Source organism: Thamnophis elegans, chromosome 2, assembly GCF_009769535.1.
Source record: "Thamnophis elegans isolate rThaEle1 chromosome 2, rThaEle1.pri, whole genome shotgun sequence".
Classification (NCBI taxonomy): Eukaryota; Metazoa; Chordata; class Lepidosauria; order Squamata; family Colubridae; genus Thamnophis; species Thamnophis elegans.
Genome location: NC_045542.1, coordinates 74,767,414 through 74,778,959, shown reverse-complemented (window position 1 = coordinate 74,778,959; position 11,546 = coordinate 74,767,414). Strand labels below are relative to the sequence as shown.

General features: G+C 36.9%; 1 protein-coding gene across 2 annotated transcripts in view; it reads right to left on the bottom strand.

Moving 5' to 3' along the window:
- KCNIP1 (potassium voltage-gated channel interacting protein 1) overlaps nt 1-11,546 on the bottom strand; it is a 373,536-nt gene that overhangs the window by 39,921 nt on the left and 322,069 nt on the right. The window contains exon 2 of one of the 2 annotated variants that reach the window (XM_032212085.1): nt 7,854-7,886. The exons of the other annotated variant lie outside the window; for it this stretch is intronic. Coding sequence (XP_032067976.1) covers nt 7,854-7,886 — 33 coding nt within the window. The remainder of the gene's footprint in view (nt 1-7,853; nt 7,887-11,546) is intronic. 2 annotated transcript variants of the gene reach the window in all.

Below are 11,546 nucleotides of genomic sequence, written 5' to 3'. Positions count from 1 at the left end.
TCTTTGCTGCCATCTAAACAGTTATGCAGAGTTTGCAGTCCATGTACTGTATGACTGCCTGAGTTAGAGATCTGTTCTCACTTGCAAACTGAATTGCAAAATGGAGTGGTTTGGTATCATGGTATCATCAGATACCACAGTATCATCAGACTAGATCAGGGGTGTCAAACTCAAATCTTGGGAGCTGGCTGAGTGCAGCCCTACCGAGCTCCATTTTCACTGGCAGAGGGTTGCAGGAGGCCGTTGAAGCCAAAAATCACTGGCACAGTGGCTGAGCCGCCACAGGTGTCCCCAACACAAGTGACTGGCCATGTCCACCCTGACCCCTTAAGGTCAACACAACCCTGATGTGGCCCTCAATGAAATTGAGTTTGATACCCCTGGACTAGATAACAGTTATGGTATCATCAAATTAGAAATTAGGAGACCTTAGATAGGAGAGGCTTAGGCAGCGATCTAACTGCATAATCTTGGCCCAGTAATTCTTACTTAGGAAGAAAGGATGGGTCAATCCCTTCTAAAATCTTGCCAACAAAATGGCAGTGACTTGCCAGGACTCCACAGGGTTCTCGTGGCCTCCCCCGCCCCTAAAAAAGGAGATGCAAACCAAACAATTTTTATCTCCCATCAACAATATATGTTGGTAGATTCTAGGCACATGTGTTTTCTTATGTTCTGTCCTCTTTCCTTGTATGCAAATTCCAGAACAAGTTACTGAATTTCTTTTATTCCTCAATATTAGAAGAAGCAGTGTTTCAAAATCCAAACTGAGGTCATTATTTTTGATAATGCTTAGAATTTCTTAACTGATGCAGCTTCCATGACAATAACTAAGCTGTTTGGTCAAAGCAGGGCAGGCTTGAGAAGAACTGAATCCTGGGGAGTTAAAGACCAAAAACATTGAAATAAGGACTTAAGGTGAATGCATACATTTTAGAAAGAAATGGGAGCATTTCTGTAATAGGAACTGTAAATAAGAAAAATAAGAGAGAATATGGGCTCAACATCCATGGCTTTTGTTATTTAAACATTAATGCTAAGAGGATAAGTAATTAGGAAGGCATGTATTACTTAATAATCATATTTGAGACATGGCGGGATAACTCCCATGATTAGAATCAAGCAATCAAAGCATGCCATTTTATTCAGATTGAAATGGAGGAGAAGAGGTATTACATTTTGCACTAAATTTTCACACTTGCTGTGAATGAATGTGCGGGTAGTATAAAATGCATATGATCTAAAATGTGTTCTAAATGAGAAATGAGCAACTACATAACAAAATGTAGGTTTTTTTATGGCCACTTTTTTATTTTTATTTTTTGTGAACGATGTCCAGGTTCTGGTGTATGAGCCAATGACTTCATCCTGATATTTCACAACCCATGCTTTCAGAGCAGATCTGACACTACACTTGCCAACACATGTCAAGGCAGCACAGGTGGCGAGAGCCCTTTCTCTCTCACACCCTGCTATTATGGGGTAGAGAACAGATGAGACAGCCCCTGGAAATAAGTGATGGCAGCTCACATTTCCAAGTTGCTACCCAAAGCAATAACTGGAACCAGCACATTAAAATGTTTGACACCTGCTGTTTTCAATGCTACAGGAAGAGCCAACAACTACAGATTGTATATAATCTCTAGATATTTACAGTGGGATTACTATAGCCTCTTGCTATTATTGGAACTCGGATTCCTTTCATTTAGTATAGCCTGATGATATAAGTAATATTCCTATAACTGTCAATATTCATTATCTGTTTATTTAATAAATTTATATGGCCACCCATCTAAATACATGACTTTGGAAGGTTAACCATTAAAAGTAAAATAAAAAACAGGATAAAAGGACCACAATTTTAAGAAAACAACATCTCTAGCCATGATGGCACACCTATGGCACACATGCCACAGGTGGCACAGAGAGCCCTCTCTGCAGGCATGCCACCCATCGCCCCAGCCCATCTCCACCACGTATGTGCATGGACCTCCAATCAGCCAGCTGGTCTTCGTTTCTCTGCCATACATACATGGGCACATGCAGGGGATGTGCATGTGCATGCATGGAGAAGCAGAGAACATGTGCAAGAACCTGCACTGCATTTTAGGGTCTCACGCAGCACCCCATTTTGGCTTCCAGGTTGGTGCAGGAGGTCTTCCAGGTCATAAAGGGGATGCAGGGGCACCATACGAGACTCCCATGCCCCTTTTTGGGCCTGAAAAGCCTCCTGCCCCAATCTGGAAGCCAAAAATGGGCAAGAGGAGGCGGAGGGGCTGCACACGGGGTAGGGGATGGTCACACGTGCATGCACAGAGAGTCATGCATGTATGGATGGGGGAAGGTTGCACACAGCAGGATTACATGTGCATGCACAGGGGTAGGGCACATAGGGGGGCACACGTGCATTGCATTATGGGTGCGGGCGTGCCTGCACTCTATCATGCGTACACGTTCTCGGTTCACGATAACAAAAAGGTTAGCCTTTTTGACATAGCATAGAATAGCTGCCAATATTCACAAGGACCCATATTCAAATGTGTCATGAGATGAGCTCACCCAGACTGTCAAGGCTCTAGGTTTGATGGCAAGGGTTTTTAAAAATAACTTTGAAAACACCAGGAAAATCAGGGCAAGTCTCATTTCAAGACAGATGATATTTCAGAAAGTAGGTGACATGGCCAAAAAGACTCTTTCTAGGTTCCGTCAGATAGAACTCTCTACCTGATTAATTCTATGTGGCAGTCTGATTACACCTTATTTTCTATGCTATTTAGCATCTATATGAAATCACTGGGAAATTTTTGGTGAGAATTTGGCACTCTGCATCATCATTTATGGATGATAACCTTTATTTATTTATTTCCATTTACTGGGATCTTAGTGATTCGTGGATTCTCTGTGTCAATAATGAAACTATACCTATATTTTCAATAAGTGACAAATGAATTGATCTAAGAATTGATGAAGACCTGTTTTCCCAGTGAAATGGACTGAAAGCTTTGGGAAGTTCTAGGACTCTCAGTAATAGCCAGATGCTGTGCCTGATATTCTAGCTGCATGTTGTTTTGGGACTGCCTATGAAGGATACTGCTTGATTTATGTTTTTGTGTAGAGTTTGAAACAAAAGCCAGTGTTGTGTAGTGGTTAAGGTGTTAGGCTGGGGGAGTTCCAAGGTCAAGTGTACTCCTACCGATAAATACTGTAATCTTAGGACTGGTTTTTTGCTTTCAGCCCAATCTTTGTCAAAGAATTCTTCTTATGGAAAAAAAATGCAAAATGAGTATTATGTACAGCATCATGAGTACTTGGAAGAAAGATTGAATCTAAATAGATATTTGTTATATTTTCCTTTAAATATCATGTACTACATTTGAAGTAATAAAATTGACCATGCAAATATCTATGTATATAGTTTTTAGAGCGAAAAATACCAAATTTAAGCAATTCAGACAAACTATCGGGTGAAAATATTAAGAATGACAAAAATTCTTTATATTAAAAAATGTAACTTTATTGAAATTATTGCATTTATATGAACAATGCATCACAACATAAACAAACTAACACAAACTTGTCTCCCATTTTTAAATGAGAAATGAAGAATTTATTCCAGTATAATAACAATCACTGTGAATAAAGTGCAACAAGAACAAATTTCAAAGACATGAAACTGAGCACAATTATTCAAATACTTCATAAATGGGACATAAATAATGATCACAAAGTTCATATTCCTTTTTCACAAACTTTAGACAAGAGAGGTTTGTTTCTAAAGTCAGGTACTGGATTAATCCTTGTTGGAAGTTACAAATAAATAATGAATTTAAACTGCATTTGACAGAACCATTAATTGTTTTTAATTTATTGTGAATTACTTTTTTATTAAATTGCACCACTTTGGGATTGTTTTAATAAGCATTCAGGACAGAAGCATTTTGTAAAAGATTTTTTTAATGAACTATTATTAGTTAGATGGCATTTGACTTAACCTGGCAGAAGTTAAAGACACTTGATTGGTATGCAACACTTACTGCTAAACTTTATTCTTATAAATATTCTGTCACTGAAAACAACACTCTGTTCCCATTGTGGCTATCGGTAAGTTGTTTAAACTTAATGCACCCAGAATGGTCTTAAGATCCATTAGCAGAAGTCTAAAGGTATGATGCTAAACACAATGGCCACTCTGAATGAAACAACTATAACAGTTTATCCTGCTGACAAGCTTTTATGCCCAAACTGTATGCCTCCATAGTAATGAAAAAGCTTTTAGGGAATGGATTGAAATTGCTGCTGAGGCATTGCTTGATAACAATATCTGAATCTAGTAATCATTTATCCCACATACATAGCAATAGCAATAGCAGTTAGACGTATATACCACTTCATAGGGCTTTCAGCCCTCTCTAAGCGGTTTACGGAGTCAGCATATTGCCCCCACAGTCTGGGTCCTCATTTCACCCACCTCGGAAGGATGGAAGGCTGAGTCAACCTTGAGCCGGTGAGACTTGAACCGCCAAACTGCAGATAACAGTCAGCTGAAGTGGCCTGCAGTACTGCACTCTAACCACTGCACCACCTCGGCTCCTTCAACCTGTCTTTCTTGGTCAGACAGAATTAGCATGTTGTGAACTCCATTGATTAAATAATTTTGACAGGCAGTGTCACAGGCAGGGTTCTCTGTCATTGCCCTACTGAATATCTTTCGCCTGAGGTGAAGTTGGCACCCACTCTGTTGGCTTTCCAGAAGTGTGTTAAGACCTGGCTCTGCCAACTAGCATGGAGATCCTAGCATGGGAGGCAATCTTATGGTGGTTGGTGCTTGAGAACATTCTTCACATCCTTTTAACTTGTTTATTTTGTATGGATTTTTGTTTTGTTTTTATACTTGTAAATCTCCCACAGTCACTGATTAACAATCTACCAATATACTTTAAAACATGATCCTACATTTTACTCTGATAGACCTTTATATGTCATATTTATTATTATTATATTACATGATTATATTATAATTACTGATTACTATATTATATTATATAACATGACAATATTACTTTGTTGTTCATATGTACCCTGAGAGCTTATCCATCGCAGCCAATTTCATTGTGTGACCAATCACCTGGCCAATAAATTATTCTAGTCTAAGATACTCTTTAGGAACCATTTTCTTCAAACCAGTTATGGATTGGATATTATCCTTTTTGGGAGAATTCACACTTTATTCATCCTACGTGACTGCCCCATCACAAGAAGAGGCAAACAGACATTTCTGGAGGACAAGAATAGGTGACATTGCTCTGTATTGATTGTAAATGCAGCCTCCAGTCATGCTTTTCTCTTGCCATTTTAATATTCTTTATTCTTTCCCTGTTATGTCACCTTGAATGTTCTTATTCCGCCAGTTTCAGCTGGTGTGCTTCGCTCTGTTACAGGATAACCCCAGTACTTCAATTGCTATTTTGCAGAGAGAAGAATGCTTCTCCGTTGAATCAATGTTTAATAAGTTCACTAATGTCTTCCAGAACTAGACTTGTGAATAATGCTACAATGACACCATAACTGTAACACCTGCCTAGTAAGTAAACCTGACAGGCTTTTCTATTTTTATTGGCTCCCACTCCAGGTGTTATCCTTTTTTTCTTAGGTTTTTGGAAAATAAATCTAATGCATCATTTAACCCATATTTTATTTGGGCTATTTGGGAGTTTAGAGTGTAAAACCCTTCTTTTTCAAGTGCCTGGAAAGATGATGAAATGGTGCAATGCAGGGCTTACATTAGATTTGAAGACAAGAGGCCAGAGAAAAGTAACTAGTTCAGGGGAAGAAAAATAGTAATTAAAATATTCTGGTTTCAATTCAGCAAACTTCAATTTTCAACAAAAGTGCTATAACTATTGTGCTGTTATAGGATTTCTGGTTCTAGAATAGATTGCACTTAAGTGCATCCAAGGAAAAGTATAGCAATTTTGCTAAGGTACAGTTCTTGATTGTTTTTTTTTAATTTAAGTAACAGGTTCTCTAATTTGGATAACTTTGAAAATCCCTGCTTTTGGAGACAATAAAGGCCAGCATGACATTAAGAAAGGAAATTTTATTTTAAAGTTGATTATGTTATGTGAATGTATCTGATTTTGGTACTTTCTTTAATATAGACTGTATACATTTAATTTACAAAATTAAAACAAAAGCAGTTTAAGTGTGCAATGTAGATATGGAAGCTATATATATCTGATGAGAATGTTTAGATTTCCTATCAAATTAGCCAGAAGCTTTTCACATCATTTTTTTTAATTTAAAGGAAATATTATTTATTTCTCAACTTTTAAGGGGATATATAAATGAAATTTCCACAGGCAAGGAAAGAAAATGATTACATACACAAACATATATCTGAAATGACCATCTTTACTTATAAAATTGCTATGAATTGTAGAAATGGGATGAATTTAATATTATAGCAAAAAGATTTGATATTATATGTCAAGTTTATATAAAATATTTATTATTAGATACACGTTAAAAATAAAGTTGGAATTATTTCCCATTTGGCAGTGACTTAAGATGATTGGTTTTAAGATTCTCCTGACTTAAAACCTTGTTCTAACATCTACAGCTACTTAAAGCTTGTTTAAAATTTTAATTGCAACTATCTGAAGAGAAATGTTACTTTCATTTCAAAGCTATCGCTTCCCTCTTTGGCAGATTGAATAGCTACAGAATAAAATTCACTGAAACAATATATTATTCCACATCACACTTATCGTTCTTGCAATTCAAAGACCCTTTCCCCCCTTTTTTTTCCATTTCTGGGTCATGACCCCAGTATCATGTTTCCAGAGAACTTTTTTTTAATCATCTGCATTTACTTCAATGATGTCTAGTTCACTGGTTAAAAAACCTGATTCAAAGTAACTTTTTAATGCCCCTGAATACTGATGCATGTATAAGCATAGTTAACAGTCTACATAATAGTAACTTCATCGGGATACATTAATTTGGATTGTAATAGCAAGGCGTACCACACAAAGATCAGGTTGCTTTACCAGCTTTCAGAAATGCACTTTGAAATCCAATATAGGATACATGTGTAGACCCATACCACCTTACCCTCTAGGGCAGCAATCCATGTTCCTCCATATTGAAAAGCTGGGAGACTGGGGACATGATAGGGAACAAAGATCTTCAGTTGCAAATCAAAGGTTGGAGACACATGATTGCCTAGGGTTTTCTTCCAATATAAAGGGATAAAAAACATTGCTTCTGTTGATTGCAGTATAGCCATAACTTTTGGCTAATTGCAACAAGCCACTATTAGATTGTAGGTAGTGGTGAGAAAGCAATGAGGGTATCTCTTGGACCAGTACAGGGAAACACTTAAGGAAGACCTTGCTTGCTTGCTGTAAACAAGCAGAGCTTTACCTCAAATACTTGCATGGATTATATATGTCTACAACTGGAACACTGCATGATTTTATACCTGCTTTGTATGAGGACCATGCTCCAATGCTATATCTGTAGACTTACTAGAAATCCATGAAAGGTGTCTTGGTCTTAATAATAAGACTGAGGAAGATGATGGAAGAACTCAGTCTATTAATGCTAAAGTATTAATTGGTTTTCTTTGTTAGGAATATTTGCAAGAGCTCATTATTAGTTATCCCATGTCAACTAGCTGCATATGCACTCTGCAATAGATCAGGAGTATGGTTTGTACCTGTAACTTCCAGCCTACTTTTCCAGTGTGAACAGAACCTTTGGTGGTGGGAAATTGCAACAACCATTTATATCATATTAGAATAAAAGGGGGGAAATTATTTGAAAGTTAGTCAAATTGATTTAAATTTTACCTCTCTGAGACAGGTAATACCATCGGGCGAATTCTAGGAAAAAGTAAGAAAACAATTTAACAAAAAAGTGCCATAGACACTTTAATATTTTTTCCCCAAAAAAATATCAATGTAAAAGTTGATGGGATCCTATTCTTGCTATGAAAAGATCCCTATCTTCTACATGGTATGTTTGATTTTGGTTAACTGGATATGGACTTTTTCATTTGAATGGCCCCTTGTTGTCTTTCCCAGCTAGAGATAACAAATGTGAATCTTTTCCCTTACATGAAACCACAGGACAATGAATGACGAGACAAAACAGGAAGGCAACAGGCCGTCTGCTCATGCAAACATGCAATTGAAGAAAAGGTTCACGAAACAGTTGGAGAAGTAATGATTGCTGAAATCATGAGGAACTTTTAAAGATATGAAAGGACACCTTTCATGCAACTTCAAGAGCTTATTAAGGGAATTAGAAAGGTTTAGCGTTCTCTTTTCCAATATGGAAGAGTTGAGTCTTCTGTTTCTTGTCAGTAGTAGAAAGGAACAATGACCCCTGCAAAGAAAGCCTATCTCTGATAAATTCTGATTTTTTTTAAACCAAAGTGATCAAATGTTCTGTCAATAACTAAAAATGATCCATCTTGTCCTAATAAGAAATAAAATGTTTAGCAATAAAGCAGGGGGGAAAAAGAGACGAAGAGCATCTACTGTCCATGTTTCAAGTCAAAATCCTGCAAATTAAATAATGGTAAACCCTGTAAAGAAAAGTAGAACTAGTTAGAATTGCTCAGAATAACAAGCCACATTTTTCCCAGTGTTGAATTTATAATATAGAAATATGCTGCTATGAAAATACAGTTGTTTAGTATTGCTTTAGTATGGCTTTTTGGTCTGGGCTATGAATATGAAATTTCACTCCATTTTTTCTCTCTCTCTCTCTAGACCATAACAGCCAGCTTTTTCCAATTCTCTAAAAGCTATAATACGGATCTCCTGTGTCTTGTTTATAGGCTTCATTTATCCAAGTGCAACCTGTGGCGTTGCATGAATGTGTTGCAATTTACAGCCACTTTGGAATTGCAGAAAAATTCTATTAACATTCTCAGTAGGGGCATTAGCAATTTAATCAAACACAAAGAAATGAAAAAAAAGAAACGGAGGTATACACAAAGGATGGCAAATGCAGGGAGGGAAAAGTTTGTATTGTTAACTACTTGTCATGTGCCTGACTTCTCTGCTATTCTTAAAGGCTTTAATTGGTCACTTTGCATTCATATTACAAACTGCAACTTGCTAAAGATACACATGTATTGTTAAAATTAATACTACTCAAACCATACAGAACTCTTGCCATATATTTCTCTTACTGAGACATAATCCTAAACCTTCATGTTTTTGTAGTATGTAAACCGATCCACTGTATTTTGGAAAGGACACTTTTTCTTAGGTGTAAGAAGGGTTACCTTGTTGGTTAATTTGCACATGTGCTATTAAAATTAATCATGATAGCCCACATGTGGCTATATTTATCAACTTCAAAAAAGGACAACATATTCAAGTTAGCCAACACTAACTTTCTCCAGTGCTAAAGCAACAACAAAATAATGAAACAATTACAGTGAGCAAGTACAAGAGGCGCATATTCTTAATTGTAGGAAGATAAGGGAATTGTAACTACTATTGGTTTTTCTGTCTCAGAAGCATCACTTTTACCTCTAAACAAAATGGAAAAATTTCATTAATAATAATAATAATAATAATAATAATAATAATAATAATAACAACAACTCCGCCATTGCCGGTCCCAAGCCTGGATGAGAAAGGGGGAAGGTTGGGATCAGGTTGGCATCTGGTCCCGTAAAAAAAACCCCGCCAACCCATACAATATGGTGAAAAAAACAAATAAGAATTCCATACCGCATCGGTCGTCGCGCGGGTTAACAAGGGCCGCGGCGGATGTTGGGGTCCCTGGACATCCGTCGACAAGTGGGCTACAAGTGGACCAGCCAACAAAACGACAAAAATATAGTGCAGATGAAAACCGTGCCATAATGGCCTGTTACTACAACTCAGAGCCAGAAAAAAGAGGCTATTTAAAGCGAATGTATGAATTATGGAAACAACAATATCCAGATTCAAATGTTAGTGAACAACGACTAGCAGATCAAAGGTGATTTATTATACGGAATAAAGTGTTTAGTGAAGTTGAACATGAGGGAATTCAGGCAAATTGCAAAACCCAAAAAACAATATCACAAGCGGAAATAACTGATATTCAAGACACAACTAAAGACATTATAGTAGAACTCCCAGAAGAAGCTCTCGGGGAGGAAATAACACCACCACCACTAGAACCAGTTACCACTGAACCAACTGATGAACTAACTCAAAAACAAAAAGAATTGAAGGATAAGATCATGGAGCATTTTCTGCTTAATGAGGAAAGGCAACGTTTACCATCACTAAAAACTGTGCCTAAGAAAATTTTGGCCCCTATCATGAAAATGGTTAATGCAGTGTTTTCAACAACTGAACCAGGATCCATCTTGGAAACAAACCAGTTAATGTACAGCGCAGCTGTAATAGTCACTAATGAACTAGGCATTAAAATTAAAGTACCTAGTCATACAACAGAAAAAGCATCAAAGCCAAAGTGGAAAATCCGTTTAGAACAAAAAATAAAAAAATTAAGGGCAGATGCTAGTAACTTAAAGAACATGCATGAGCAACGGCTTAAAAACAACAAAATCATAGATTGGCTAATCAGGAGATGTAGATTGGATACAAGAAACATCAATGAAGCTGTAGAGATTGTAAAACAGCAGATAACAGCAACAGCTAGAAAAATTGAAAGATATGAGGCACAAATCATCCAATATAAACAAAATCAGCAATTTCGATCAGACCAACGGCGTTTTTATCAAAGTCTTAATGTAAATGGTGACACCAAAAGTGAAAAACCAGAAAAACAGGCCACAGTTGAATTCTGGAAAGAATTGTGGGAAAATGCAAAGGACTACAACAAGGAAGCAAAGTGGATACATGACTTTGAGAAAAGCATTGGCAACAAACAAATGCAAGTATTAGAAATAACAACTGAGATGGTCAAAAATCGAGTTAAAAAGGTAAAGAATTGGACATCACCTGGAAAGGACCAATTACATGGTTTCTGGCTCAAATATCTGACCAGTTTACATGCAATATTGGCCAGGCAACTGAATGAAATTTTACAAAAGGGCCAAATTGATGAATGGTTGACAACTGGAAAAACATACTTGATTCAGAAAGATCCAACTAAAGGAACAACACCTGAAAACTATAGACCAATAACATGCTTGCCAACAACCTTCAAATTACTCACAGGCATTATTGCAGATAACATGATGGATTATTTGGAAACAAACAACATCTTGCCAGTAGAGCAAAAAGGCAACAAAAGAAGGAGCAGGGGCACAAAAGATCAGCTTCTAATTGATAAAATGATATTAGAAAATTGTAAGAACAGAAAAACAAACTTGAATATGGTCTGGATTGATTACAAAAAGGCATTTGACTCACTGCCACATAGTTGGATCATAAAATGCTTAGAAACAACTGGCATTAGCAAAAATATTACATCCTTTACTGAAAAGGCAATGAAACAATGGAGAACTGAGTTGGCAGTAGGGAATGAGAGCTACGGAATGGTTAATATCAAGCGAGGAATTT